This window comes from Alligator mississippiensis, chromosome 5, assembly GCF_030867095.1.
Source record: "Alligator mississippiensis isolate rAllMis1 chromosome 5, rAllMis1, whole genome shotgun sequence".
Classification (NCBI taxonomy): domain Eukaryota; kingdom Metazoa; phylum Chordata; order Crocodylia; family Alligatoridae; genus Alligator; species Alligator mississippiensis.
In genome coordinates, this window is record NC_081828.1 from 210,143,949 (window position 1) to 210,158,992 (window position 15,044).

At 48.7% G+C, this 15,044-nt stretch overlaps 1 protein-coding gene across 3 annotated transcripts in view; it reads left to right on the top strand.

The window, feature by feature from the left end:
• Nucleotides 1-15,044, top strand: part of LOC102572648 (mitogen-activated protein kinase kinase kinase 3) — a 107,263-nt gene that overhangs the window by 39,172 nt on the left and 53,047 nt on the right. For all 3 annotated transcript variants that reach the window (XM_014609063.3, XM_014609066.3, XM_014609065.3), the window contains one exon: nucleotides 6,793-6,902. In XM_014609063.3, coding sequence (XP_014464549.1) covers nucleotides 6,793-6,902 — 110 coding nt within the window. The remainder of the gene's footprint in view (nucleotides 1-6,792; nucleotides 6,903-15,044) is intronic.

Sequence of the window (15,044 nt, forward strand, 5' to 3'; positions counted from 1 at the left end):
GGAAGTCTTCAGCATTGCAAAGTGGCTGGCAATGTCTCTTGGCTCCCAGCTCTTTGTTCTGAGTCTAGGACCCTGGGGATACCTCCTGGTGGGTTTCCTGGAGCTTGCAGTCAGCAATCTGCACTACCTTCCTTGGTGGTTGAGGACTGCTGGACTCCTGCAGCCCATGCTGTACATGCAGGAGATCTAAGAGTCCTTGCAGAGTCAGTGGCGGGAGAGCTCACACAAAACAGCTTCTGGAGCTTTGTAGTTAGCTGTCCTCTTAACTACTCATGGCCGTGCTGGTCTTAGTATGGACAGGTGGGAACAGCAGAGGATATGGCTTGCACTGCCCTTAGGCTGGTGTTGGGCAGGTCAGGATTTGGCTTCAGGTCCAGCAGGAGAGGAAGTGTGTTGGAGCATGTAACCTGGTTTGCTTCTCGGTTGGGTGGGGTTTGATTTTTGGTGAAATCAAACTACTGACATGACCTATACTAGTGCAGACCTGGCTTGCAAATGAGCCATCAGCAAAGTGGAAAAGTAAGGTAGGGAACTCCATTAATTCGTGTTAGGAAGGGAGAAGGGTGCTCAATTGCACAAGCTTTCCATAACTTCATTTTTCCTACCAAAATCGCTATGTACAACAAGGCCCTTAGGTCTTCAAGACAGTGCTGTGCTCCTATAGGGTTAACCTAGGTAGTAGGAAAATACAGGGCTTTCCTCTGCCTCTTGCTTATGGGCAGCTGGATTCCTTCTGTAACCTTGCCGCACCCTTCTCTGCACATCGCCAGCACCATCCTGAAAGCCATATTGTTGGCTCTCCCGGGCCTGGGTATTGTCCAGCCAGTGAAGACCAGTTTAACTAGCCCCTGGGCTTGCTGACATTTCAGATCAAACTCCCCGGCCCACTTTGCAAGTCTCCAGGTTTCCAGCGCATGCTACAGCTGTGCGGTTCTTTGTCAGCCTCTTTGCATTTTGCACAGCTGACCAGCTCTAGTTTTCTTCACATTTAAAACTGCATTGCAGGCTATTTTGTATGTTGTCCCTGGAGGCCTCCGACGCTGTTGTCATCTAGGGACAAAACCCAAAGCCTTGATGCTGGAGCCCTTTACAATGCTTGCAGCAGTGAGATTGTGGGAGAAAACTGAAATGCAGTTTGTTTAAGGATCCCTTGGCCTTTCTTTTATTTGGTAACAGCACTAGCTCAAAGACCTTGATGACATCCCTGTTAATGTTGTTACCCCCCACCTATCCGTCAATCCATCTTACAATGTATTCAACTGAGATTTCAGAGCAGCCAGACTAGCAATGACTCAGAGGAGCAGTCTCACGATTAACACCCAACTGGATCCTGTTGGACGATGAGCATGCCCTTCCTCTGACCAGGGCTGCGCTGGTATTATTGTGCTGGGGTTGCTGTATGTTTAGCCGGTAATTGAGAGCAGGGCTCAGCCTGGTTGGTGCTGTCATCTAGGAAACTGTGGTTGGGCTGGGACGGGAGAGAAGAGAAGAAATGCTTTTTGCAAGGGAAAGGAAGAAGGCAAATGGAAAAACTTACTGTGATCCCTTCTGGTGCTGTTTGGACTTGATGCTATGCAGGAAACGGAGACCCTTAGGTACAGACAAACTGCTGGTGTGGTGGTAGATGACAGTGGAGAATTTGGTTGCCTCTCCACTTGATTTTTGTTTTCTAATTTTTTTCCCCTTGCTAAGGGTTTGCTGATGCTTTTTACCCTTGTACTTGTGGACCTGGCTAGCTCTCTGGTCTTAATTAGTGGGTAAATGTGGCCCCAGTCCAGCCAAGCACTTAGTCATGCACATCTTCCCTCCGCTGGCTAAAATTGTCTTGGCTCCGTTGAAGACGGTACCCCACTGACATCCAGCCCATACTTACGGCCTTTACTGGATTGGCTCCTGTATATACTGCCTTCTTAGGGTATCTGTGGGCTCGATCCAGAGCCCAATGGTCTCCATGCAAGTCTGTCCTTTGACTTAGCTGGGCTTTGGATCTGACACCCAGTAAATTCAAGTCCTAGCCAACCCCATCATACAAGGCATCCTCTGGCCCTTTCTCCCCTCCCCCAGCTCACTGCACCACTTGCATCTTCCCTTTTCTGTTGCAAGCGCCATTCCAGATTTAATTTCTAAATCTGCTTGTTCCTCCTGCAGCTAAGAGGAACAGGGAAATGGCTCGCATGTGAGAGTGGCGCCACATCTCTTTTAGCAACAGGTGTTATAGAAGTGCGTTGTCAACATGCCGTTCCTGTCCGTATGTTTTTGCACTGTGCAGCACCGTACCTAGACTCCTGGCACCCCCGCGCGAACTTCTAGTATCTGGCCCCATTACCAGAATCAACACATCGTGATTAGAAAGGACTGAAAGGTTTCATTGCAACTTTGTTAGTAGCAGGGATCCTGGTTATCTCTGTTTTCAAATCCAAAATTCTCTGATTTAAAAAAACCCAACACAACACCCCAAATTCTTTGATTAAAAATCACAAAATCCGTGTTTTTCCATGATTAAAATGAAACGCCACTATATGTATAGGTATCAGTTGAACACAATGTTTTAGTGATGCATATTTACAATTTTAAAGCAATTTGGAAGCCTACCAGTGGCCATAGCGCAGGGCTCCCTCCTGCGTCAGGTCCTGCTCAGCGGGCTGCAGAGGTGGTTCCTGCCTGGCGCTAGTCCAGTCCAGCTACATCGCTTCACCCTGCCTTGGGCGCAGAAATCTGGGGAGGGCTGTCCCTCCCCCCTCGATGCATCGTTTGTGCCACTGCCCCCCCTCGCCCCTATAGACTTGCATGGAGGGAGCTCAGGAGCTGCTCTCCACCACGCTGCCTGGCTGCCGTGTGCGTGTGTGTGTGCATGCGCACGTGGTGCCCCTTGCATCCCGCTCCCGCAGCCCCTTGCAAGCTGGACCTCTACCAGCCTGCAAGGGGAAACCTGCGGTTCCTTGGGTTTTTCTCCTTTAAAGGAGAAAATCTGCTTTTTGCCATGTTTTTTCACAGCAAACGGAAAATGGTTATTAGGGACTTCTGTGAAAAACCTGGAGACCTTGTGAAAAATATCTGTTCTCACCTCAGCTCCACCTGGCTGCATCATGCAGGGGGTTGGAGGGAGGGGAAGGCATTACTATTTTCTTTTCTTTTTTCTGTGTCAGATTTTTCTTTTTTGAATAATTCATTTTTTTTTCTTTTTTTCTTTTCATACTATTCATAGTGTGGGCCATAATTCAAGGATGGTGTTTGGAAAATGGCCTCAGTTGTGTGTCGAGTGGGGCACTGAGTAGTGACCCCAACCCAGACACGCTCGGGGATGCCAAGTGTGAGAGAGGAAAAAAAGCGCAACAACTAATAGGTGAAGAAAATTCATAAATTTACTTACAAACCAACAAGATGATTAACGAGTTGAATACTATTTACAGTGGCAGGTAGACAGACGACGTGGTACAGGTAGAAAAACGAGCAACTGATGGGTAGCGGCGAGTAACAAGCAAGATGTAATCGTGAAGGTCGACTGCAGCCGAAAATACTATCAGTACAAGTATGATGCCTAGTTGGGCAACGCACAGGGCGTTCCGGATAGCGCGTGGTCTAGCTATAAGCTGTGGTAGCCTATGCTAGGAATCTTAGCTAGAGGCCTAGGGGTCTGTCCAGACAAGACAGGTGATCAGGCTGTCTTCCTGAGTTCGGGAGCATCTGGGGACCTCGCGCCGAGGCGTGCAGCCCCCTTTATAGACTCCCTAGCCAATCAGGGTCCCCCCTTGATGGAACATTCTGGAGGCCTCAGCATGCTGGTCCGGCCAGTCACGCTCTAGGGGCAACTTCTGATTGGTTAGACTACTAGCGATCACGCACTGTCCGCATGATCGTGCAGGTTAAGGTCTCATTCCTCCGCCACTGCATCACCGAATACCATTCACTGGTAGTCATGTCACTTAATGTAACTAATTACAATCTGGTGGAGTCGCATCACCTCCTGACACATAGATTCATAGATGCTAGGGTCGGAAGGGACCTCAATAGATCATCGAGTCTGACCCCCTGCATAGGCAGGAAAGAGTGCTGGGTCTAGATGACCCCAGCTAGATGCTCATCTAACCTCCTCTTGAAGACCACCAGGGTAGGGGAGAGCACCACCTCCCTTTGGGAGCCCGTTCCAGACCTTGGCCACTCGAACTGTGAAGAAGTTCTTCCTAATGTCCAATCTAAATCTGGTCTCTGCTAGCTTGTGGCCATTGTTTCTTGTAACCCCCAGGGGCGCCTTGGTGAATAAAACCTCACCAATTCCCTTCTGTGCCCCCGTGATGAACTTATAGGCAGCCACAAGGTCGCCTCTCAACCTTCTCTTGCGGAGGCTGAAAAGGTCCAGTTTCTCTAGTCTCTCCTCGTAGGGCTTGGTCTGCAGGCCCTTGACCATACGAGTTGCCCTTCTCTGGACCCTCTCCAGGTTATCCGCACCTTCTTGAATTGCGGCGCCCAGAATTGCACGCAGTACTCCAACTGCGGTCTGACCAGCGCCCGATAGAGGGGAAGTATCACCTCCTTGGACCTATTCATCATGCATCTGCTGATGCACGATAAAGTGCCATTGGCTTTTCTGATGGCTTCGTCACACTGCCGGCTCATGTTCATCTTGGAGTCCACTAGGACTCCAAGATCCCTTTCCACCTCTGTGCCACCCAGCAGGTCATTCCCTAGGCTGTAGGTGTGCTGGACATTTTTCCTCCCTAGGTGCAGCACTTTGCATTTCTCCTTGTTGAACTGCATTCTGTTGTTTTCTGCCCACTTGTCCAACCTGTCCAGGTCTGCCTGCAGCTGTTCCCTGCCCTCTGGCATGTCCACTTCTCCCCATAGCTTTGTGTCATCTGCAAACTTGGACAGAGTACATTTCACTCCCTCGTCCAAGTCGCTGATGAAGACATTAAAGAGTATCGGTCCAAGGACCGAGCCCTGCGGGACCCCACTGCCCACACCCTTCCAGGTCGAAACCGACCCATCCACCACGACTCTCTGGGTGCGACCCTCCAGCCAATTCGCCACCCACCGGACTGTGTAGTCATCCAAGTCACAGCCTCTTAACTATGGGCTAAGAAAAAATGCTTTAGCTACAAGTTGTTGTTGGTTTTTTAATCAGAGGTGGGGAATCTTTTTCCACCCTTCAGTTCTTCAGTGGTGAAAACAAAAGGGGGCTTTCTAGCATAAAATTTGATTAATTTTCTTTTTATGCATGTGTACACACAACTTATATATGTATATATACTCACAACACACATGCTTTATATATATTTGCAGTGTGTGTATACACACACATATATGCATGTGCACATATATGTGTATATATACATATACACACGTATGTATATATACACAAGTATGTATGTTTATATAGACGCGTGTGTATAGATGCATATACACGTGTATGTGCACGCACGCACTATATATATTTTGAATAAGTAGAAAATTGTGTGTGTGTGGGTTTTTTTTCCTTTTAAATCTGTGAAATAACCAAATCTTTAAACGTTTTGAGTATCCCCTGCCCCTTTTGCCTTCCAATGTTTGGCTCGCTCTAGTTCAGAGTTGTGGCATAATCGGGGAGGGGAACTTGCTCTGTGCTGGGTGGACTCCGTTTTCCAAAGCCACTCTCTTGCATGCTTATTCATCGTGCAATCTTGCTACACATAATGCTCGAGAAATAGGGAGAGAGGAACTTGTGCTGGTTTTGAGCCTAGGCATTTTGCTCTGCAGAAAGGACCAGGAGGGTTACAGTGGACAATAAGCTGAGCAGGAGCCAGAATTGTGCCCTGGTTGCAAAGAAGGCTAACGGCACCCTGAGCTGCATTGGTAGGAGCATTGCCGGCAGATCAAGAGGAAGTGAACATAGCTAATTACCTCCATCTACTCGAGGAAATCTATGCAAAGGCTCCCATAATGTTGGCACTTGGGCTCGCTCTCCTGCGACATCCCACCATAAGCAGCGGGTGTCAGTTTTGTGGCCTGTTTCTTTTTGGAGGAAGCAACCGGGAAATGCTAGAGGTGTCACTGGATGCTCTTCCTTACAGCCATGGGGTCTGCATGCTGCACCTGTCATGTCTTTGCAGCAGAGTGGCTTCTTGTTAGGAGTGCTGTCTTGGTTTGAGAGGCAGGTGGGAGGCTGGGCATCCACTAGACACATTTTCTTGTTAAGCAGCTGTGATTGTCCAGGCTTCGGTTCCAGCCACTGGCAGCTTGCTGGCAGAGAAACAGTGACCTGGGTTTGTGGGACCTGCAGGCTGGTGTCAGACCAAATGGCCTGGACCTGCCAGAGCTCCTGGCACCCCACAGACACACCTGAGGACAGAAAGTGAGGTCCCACGTACTCCAGCCACTATCTCTTTTTTCTCCCCCAGCCAGGCAGTCTTCCTGCTTGCCCCACTCCTCAGCCTTTTCCCTTCCACCCTTTCCTGATAGACTGTTTTCATGATGGAGAGTCATAGCATGCTCACACCATTTCTGAGACTAAGTGAGAGTGCATGAAATGGATGTTGGAAGGGAGTAAAGGGCCTCATCCAAAGCTTTCTGTGTCAAGTGGAAAGATTTTCCCTTCGCCTGGGAAAATTTTCCCAGTGGGAGGAAAAGGGCAAAGGGAATTCTAGGCCATGTCGGGGGGAGAAGCCTGACCTTTAAAACATTCATCTTCACAGAGGGCATCTCCTCTGCTGTGATGCTTTGCATTTCTCTGCGCAGCCCCACGTGTGCAGGGAGGGTGCTTTGGGGGAAAGCAACTTGGCATGCAACAGTCACTCACTCATTTCTTCCTTTTTGCAGATGAAGAGGAAGCTCTCAACTCTATTATGAAGGATCTGGCAGCCCTAGGCAAATGCGGGGGACTGCTGGACAGCCACAGGAACAAAAACAGCCTTCACTCCAGCAAACAGGTGAGCCGCTTCCAGCTTCCCACCTGCATGCCTGGCGGGCCCGCACGGCTCCAGGGTGTCTTAGAAAGCAGTGCGCGGTGTGCGGTGTTGTGCTTGTTTATGCAGATGGCGTGGTGCCTACAGGCAGCTGTCAGGCTTCCTGCTGCAGGGATCTTGCCGTCTAATTTCAGTTCTGATGCAATGCATTGCAACACCCGGGAGCACGGACGAGCAGTGCAATGTGAATTTTAGAAGCATTGAAACCCACCCAGACAGAACAAATAAGGCATCCATTTGAGCCTTGCTTCAGACTGGTCCCAAAGGCTGCCTCCAGTCAGCCCAGCTGTGAAGACAGGATTGAGCCCAATTCCCACATGCAACTGGGACACACATTCCCACATGTACATGCATTTGCCAGCATCACCTCATCTCTGCTGGTTTGGATTGGATCTATCAACTCAACCCATTTCTAGAGCCAGCCAAAGTCACAGAGCTAGGTCCATAGCAGTGCTGGGTCTGAGTGTCTGGATCTTGAGCTGGCTGCGTTGGCCCCACAGTCAGTCCCTCCTTAGCTGTATGATGCATGCAGGATGAATGGCTTAATTTGATCGCTGTCTGCCCCTCCTTCAGGCCAGACTGTGCCACTTGGGTCACCGTGAAAAGCATCTGGCAGTGGCCCAGTGACCAGCACTGGGAAGACAGAGGCTCAGTTCCTAACTAGCCATAAATACTGCCTTGCTCCTAACTTCATAGGTCTGACTCAGCCACTTTCTTCCTCAGACAACAACGGCGTGACTGTTTAAAATATACCCTCTTGTGTGAGAATTTCCCTCGGTCAGGACCCGAGGCCATGCATAGATGCCTCCAGATGCTGCTTGGAGAACCTGAGCTGTGAGGTGATGACAGACACGCGGAGCTATGTGGGCAAGGAGTCTGGAGTCAGAAAGGAGAGAGAGGAGCAGGACTGAGGCAGTGGCAGAGCCTTGAGGGGCAAAGGTGGAGCCAAGGAGAGAAATGTCGATTTGTTGGAAAAAGTCCGTCAAGAATTGCCTCCTTTCCAGATGTGGCGATAGCTGTGAAGTGAATTGGTCCAGCTGTGGCACAGAACGAGCCAGGCTAGGGCAGGAGGTGGCAAAGTGCAGCGGTGTCTAACCAAGGCAGCATCCTTTGGGTTTTGCTGAAGATACGGGAAGGCAGATTTATTTCTTGCTGGCGTGCCAGGGGGCACTTGGCCTGACCTGGTCTCTTTGAAGAGCTGCTGAATTATTTTGCTGTTCTTCCCCCTCATTGACCCCCTTCCTCCCTGATAGCAATGCCTTATCAATTGACAGGTTACAGGGACCAGTGCTTAAACCCAGTATATGAGGTGTGGTCAGTCACCTGCTGTGACCCTGAATGTGTTTCCTGTGCCCGTCTTCCTATAAGTGCTGAAACTTCATTGTGACGTGCAGAGGTCTGTGGCCTGCTGTGCCAGTAGCACGTACTGTAGGATTTTTCGGTGGAGGTCAGGAGTGCAGGTAAAGCCCTGCAGCGTGCATTTGCTCCCTGAAGTTAAGGTAATTACAACAGATGCTGAGGGAGGTGGTGTTAGGGGATGTGGCATGATGTGGTACCAGTCAAGCCACTGGTGCATTTGGTGATCTAGGGGCATTTTTACACGTGCTGTGGGAGGCATTAATTAGCAAGCCATGCTAATGAAGTGCCTGAACATTACATGTATCAGCATCCCCCGTGTTGAAAAATGGTGGCGGGGCACTTTGAACTCAAACTCAATGAATGAATGAGCTTTTTTTTTTTTTTTTTCAGTGCAGGGATGCTGATACATGTGACGCTGGAGTAGGCGGGAGTGCGGTCATTTCTGTGCTCCAGCAGACTCAGTTAATTGAGTTTGCTCCAACACTCTGGATTTCCAGTGCGTTGGAGCCGGCTCCCTGCACATGTATAGGAGCCCGAAGTGCCGGATGCACTGCAAAACTGTTGGGCTATGTTTGAAACAGTAAGTCTTGATTGAAAAATGGAGCTAGGTGGGGTATGTCTTCTAGCACCCAGATGTAATACGCTGTTCTGTCCTAGTAACGGGCAGGGCTGTTTGCAGTTCCTGATCAGAAGGAATTAAATATGAGGCTTAATCCTGAATCCTCCTGGGCTTCCAGGGCAACCATGTATTGATTAGCTCTCCTTTTATTATTGTTTCTATTACAGTTGTGCCTGTGAGCCCTGCTCCTGGATTAGACTTGCAGTGTTAGGTGCAGTGCAGTCAGAAAGATCATTCCTGCCACAGAGTTTCTCTGTTTTTATATATACCATGGTTGTTTGGGGAGATCCTAACCATGTTTGTGGCCCCGTTGTGACAGTTACCATACAGACACATGTTAAGAGATGTTCCCTGTCTCAGAGATCAGTCTAAATAGACCAGCCAAACAAAGTGAGAGGCACATTATCCCCAGTTTACAAATGGGAAACTGAGGCACAGAAATTAAATGATTTGGCTAAGGTCATACACAAATACCGAGCCAGAAATTGAGTGCGGTCTCCCTTAGTTAAACTGATCTGTATGTTTAATATTGATCCAGTGAGACTCTTGCTTATTAGGTTCCAGATGCTGCAGTTCTTCAAGGATGAGCCAGTTGCATGTATTATATTCAGGATGATAGCTAGCTGCAGCATTTGTTACAGATGCATTTTATCTCCAAGTATTTGTAGACCTACAATAGAAATGTGGGAGTTGCATATTAACAGTGCCTTCTGTATTTAGAAGGTCACTTTTTATATGAAGATAGATGCCTTTCAATAGATTCAGGTGTCCTGGCTGAAAGTTTCTAATTCTGAAAACTTTGGCCGCGCTATGCAGTATGGACTCCCCAGTCGATAAGAAAAACGTTGTCTCTTGGATTGGGGAAACATTCATCGATGTTGATAGAGGTGCTCACACGACCTGGTGGATATTTGCAGGACAGCTCTAAATTGGTTCCATTTTTTCCTAGCAGGGAGATCCCAGGGGGTGGTGATGGTAGGCATTTGTCTTCCCCTCAGGACGTTTCCTGTGGAGTCCCTTAGGGCTCCATCTCATTACTCCTCTTGATCAATGTGTATATGAGGCCGCTGGGTGAAGTGTAGAGATTTGGAGCGAGGTGCCATCTATATGTTGATGGCACCCAGGTCTACCTTGTCTTCTTTTCTGACCTTGGCCTTGATCCTTTCCCAGTACCTGGCTGTAGTTGGGGACTGGATGCTGATGAACCAGTCAAAACTGAATCCAGACAAGACAGGTGATGGTGGTGGGCAGACCATGTGACTTGGTGGAGACTGGAACATGTATCATTGGGGTTCAGCTTCTCCTTGTCACACAGGTTTGCAGCCTTGGGGGGCTCCTGGATCATTTGCTGCACCTGGATCTACAGGTGGTGGCAGTGGCTAGGAGTGCCTTTCACCCACCACGTCAGTGAGAAGTCTTCGACCCTTTCTTTCGGAGTCCTATCACCACCATCATCCATGCCTTTGTAACCTCAATGTTAGTCTACTGCAATGAACTCTATGTAGGGCTTCCCTTGAAAACCATCTAATGCAGACCGCCGCAGCCCAACTTCAGATGCAGGTGGGTCACCAGAAGCATGCATCTCTAGTTCTCCAGCATCTGCACTGGATCTCAGTAGCTTTCCAGGTGCAATTCAAGGTGCTGGTTTTGACATGTATGGCCATAAATGATCTGAGTCCTACATTTGTAAGGGACCCAGCCATCCCATTGCAATCCCTAAGGTCAGCTGAGAGCAGCCTCTTTTAGGTACCATCAGTACGTCAAGTCTGCTTGGCAAAAATGTGTTGGAGGTCATTCTTGGCAGTGGCTCCTCGGCTCTGGAACTCCCTCCCTCCTGAGGCTGCCAGAGCCCAAGCCTGGACATCTTTCAGAAGTGTTGAAAGACTTTCCTGTTTGGACAGCCATTTAGCAAATAAAGCTAAGCCGAGATGCTGCGTAGAGGGTCTCTGTTCTATCTTGATATTCAGTGTGGTCTTTGGTCCGTCTCCTGTTTTTAAATTATTCTGTTTCCTAATTCGAAGCCACCCCGAGCCCTTGCTGGAAAGACTGGTATATAAATAGAAGAAATAAATACAATCTAAGGTAGACTGAAGAACTTGCATGTCTTGTATACAGAATACATGGCTAAGGTTGCATGGAGCTTCTCTAATTGCCTGAATCATGGCATGGAAAGGCCAGCAGTTCTCAACCAGGGCTCCATGGGACTCTAAGGGTGCCGTACAGTATTAGCACCGTTAGGTGTGCGAACCCTTAGACAGGAGTCGCAAGATAAACCCAAATATTTTAAAACGGAATCCATAGTGTCAAAAATGCTCTGACCTATTCTTTGAGTTCTTTGCAATGAAAGAATTGCTCTATCATTTTCTATAGTCAGGAAACAAGTGACAGCTTAGAAGTGGCATTTTCCAAGAGGTACCTTGAGTCTGAAACAGTTAAAAACCTCTGACTTGGTCAAATCCACTTACAAGTCCACTTCCTTTAGTATTGTGGCTTAGAATGAAATTTTAATTGGCGTGTTGCACTAGCCGAGTGACTACCAAATCATTGTTGACAATGATCACGTGTCTTTCATTGCTTTTCCAACGGATCCTGTCTGGATGCATAAAAGACCGGTCCTCCCCATTACTTCCTTTAGCATTTCTAGATGCACTCGGACAAAAATGCGTGCACACGTATGTCAGTTTTTAAGTGCAGCCTGGGTATAACAGCTGTCCAAGCGAATGACTGCAGTTGTTCAGCTCATGTTGAAGACTATCCAAGACGTTTACAGAATTGACCAGGAAAACTCAGAGTTGGCTCTCTACAGCTGCAGTAGACTAAGATGATCCAGCACAGCTTTGGATGCCTTGGAGGGTAACATTTTATGCAACCCAATGGGTGGAGAGCACAGCAAGTCGTGTTGGGATGTTTTGAGGATAGCTGACATTTGGAGGGATTTTCTGAAGTAATGTATTTCTTTTACGAAGGCAGAAAATTCCTAGCTGTCATTTTGGAGGCTATGGAGGTACATACCGTATATACAGGGGTATAAGTATTGACTTTGCTGGAACCAAGGGAAATGCCAGGGTTTCTTGGGTGAGCCCTGAATAGCTGAAGTTACAGAAAGCGAGTGTCTTGCAAGGATGCTTGTTTACACGTGCACACGCACCCCACCTTAATTTATAAAGCAGGCTGCTGCATTATGTCATTCTCTGATATGAACTTTAAATTATTGGCTGTGACTCGGATTAAAAGTTGTTGTTGTCGTGGGGATCCAAATGTTCTCTCTGATTACGGCATTAGTTCTTGGAAAAGCGTCCTGGTCCTGAAACCATTTGGACTGATCCAACATTGGGTGTCTTGCATGTGGTTTTTAAAAGTAAAGAGACCAGATGTAGGCGTACTTAGTGTGTGGCCCCTTGAAATCCCAGGGGGTTGGATGTTCAGCTTCCATGATTGGCAGCTTGTTCTTCTTGCACACCCATGCCGGAGAACTACAGACCCAGAGTGGGCTGGGCTCAGCTCTGGGAGGTGGAGGACGCTGGAGCACAGCGAATTGCTGTTTCATGCAATTCAAACGAGTCGGGCTTGAGTCAGGCCAGAGCTCAGCCTGTGAGGCTGGGACCAGCCAGCTGGATGGAGAGTTACTGGGGATTCGGGTTCTGCTAGGCAGAGCTGGGTCAGAAAATTGCAGTCTTAATTTGGAGCAGAGAGGCAATAGTCCTGGGAGTCTTAGTCTTGGAGCAGAGAGGCAATATGTCCTGGGAAATGTAGTCTGGTCCATCAAGGAGAATGCAAACCTGAGGCACCTACAGTGCAGCTCCCTGATTAAAGCTACCAAATGTCCTGACTCATTGGAACAGCCTCGACTCGGACAAAGCCATCCTGGTGTCCTGATGCAATTCAAAAAGGGGGATTTTAGCTCGGTTCATCATTCTTGTCTGGGGGGAAAAAAAACCACTTAAGGCTGCAGAATGGGCCCGGACAGTTGTGCAGTGAGATGGAGCAGGCGGTGGCTTCTGTGCTGGGAGGTAGCACAGAAGTAGTGCAGTTTAATGGCTTGGTGTGATGCTACCTTACGCGGATGAGCTCGGCTGAAAGGCAAAGCCTGTTGCACAGGCACCACGCTGCGCGAAGCTGACTGTACCACGGTTAGTTTGGGAGGTGGCACATATGAAGCAGGCACGTGTCCCTCCAGTGGTCTCTGGTTCCCATCCTGGTTACAGCTCCCATAACTCTGGGGGCTTCCCCCACGAGGCACTGTAGCGGCACAGCCACAGATTTTGGTTTTGGGGCATTTAGGTTTTTTGGACTTTTAAAAAAAAATTATTTTATTTTTTGGAGGAAACGGTCACATTCTCCATGAAAAGCAAAGACTTCTTGTGAAAAATCATGTAGTTGGCAGCCCAATTTTGCACCGAAAAACAATTTGGATAAAAAGGTTTTGAGCAGACCTCCTGTTTTTCACCTCTCTCTGTGTCCATCACAATCCTGACAAGAATGGGTGTTTTATTGCCTCTGTACTTCCTAGTTATTCCTCTGCGTTCTCCTGTCCTGTACCGTCTCCTTTTCCTTTTCAGAGCTTTTAAACTGCTGTTTACATTTCTGGCCCTCTTATTAGCATTTAGGATTATGCAAAACTAGCTAATAATGGGTGCTGGTGTGGGCACGCACATTTGTGCACAGTGCCAAACATCATCATGAAATTATTCATAACTTTTGTTTAAATGCCCTGCAGCAAATCTAAATTTTACTGTAGGCAGAGTACTTGTGGCTGAGTTTCTCATCCAACTGTGTGAAAACGGGGCTTGGTCCCAGGCTGAATGTTGAATGTCCAATGCTGGATTGCTAGAATAGGTGAGGAAGAAGAAGAATAGTGCCTCGCTGTTGTCCTTTTTCACCTAAAGATGTTGTTTCTCCTCCATTTTACAAATGGGGAAGCTGTGGCACGGAAAGGGGAAATGGCTTGATTTCTCCACGGTCACTCTGCAACCAGGCAGCAGTGCTGGGAGCTGAACCTGTGCGTCCTGAGTCCTGGCCCAGTGCTCTTCTCCGTAAATGGCACTACTTGCCTTGCAGAGGTAGGGTAAACTGAAGTAAAGAGAGAACATACTAGGCAGGGCACAGGAAATGCAACATAAAGAGAGACGGAGCACACATCTGCATGTTGGCTCCAACCTTTAACAGACTGGGGTTGGAGAGGGACCTTTCCCTGGGGATGGTCACCCATCACTGCTGCCAAAGGTTGCATCCTCTGCAGCAGCTGGCAGGGGGCCCTGCGGGCTGGGCTGAGTGAACGTGGGGTCTGGTGTTCCTCCCACAAAGCAAGAGGAAAAGAGGAAATGGGCACTGAGAATAACAGCAGAGGATGCCCTGCAATCTCCTGTAGGAAGGAAAGGGGCGAGGGAACAACGCAGTGAAACCAGAAAGGGTAAAAGGGACCGGAGAGAAATGGAACAACGCGGGCAGTTCAGAGAACGAGAGTCTGTGCAATGGATTCAGACGTAGCGATCAAAGCAGGAGCCGACACATGCTATCAGCAAGACGTAGCTTTAATCTCTGGCTTTTCGCCAGTAGTCTTCAAAGTATTGTCAAGAGGGGCTGGCATCATCTTCTCCAGTGATCAGCCGGGGAAACATGCCCAGCATGTTGGAGGGACTTGCCTTGGGGCGCTGTGCAATCCACTGGCCTCCTGGATCCCAGCCCAGTGCTCTCTCCACTAGATCTCCCTCCGTCATACTACACAGGTGCCTTTCCGTGGCAGGGAGTGTGCTTTTGAGAAGGGCACGGATGCATGTGAACCTTGCAAGCTGTAGGAGCAGGCTGCAAGCAGGAGCGGGTGGGGAAAACTGCCTGGTGCTGCCCTTCATTGTTTCTTCTGCGCAAAAAGAAAATTCCCATAGGATAGAGCAGCTCAGCTCACCCATCCACTGCCTTGCTCCCAGCAGGAGACCTCCAGGCTCTGAGCTTACCATGTCCCATGCTCTTTCATCGTGAGGGAAGGGGACGCGCAGGACTGACAGAGACCAGGATTTCCTGGTAGCTTTTTCCAAAAAGGAAAAGGGGGAAGTGGGCAAAATTTTATCTGTTAAACTACTGAAGAGCCTAACAGCTGAGTGCTCCATGCAGATAACTGCTCACGCTGTGGA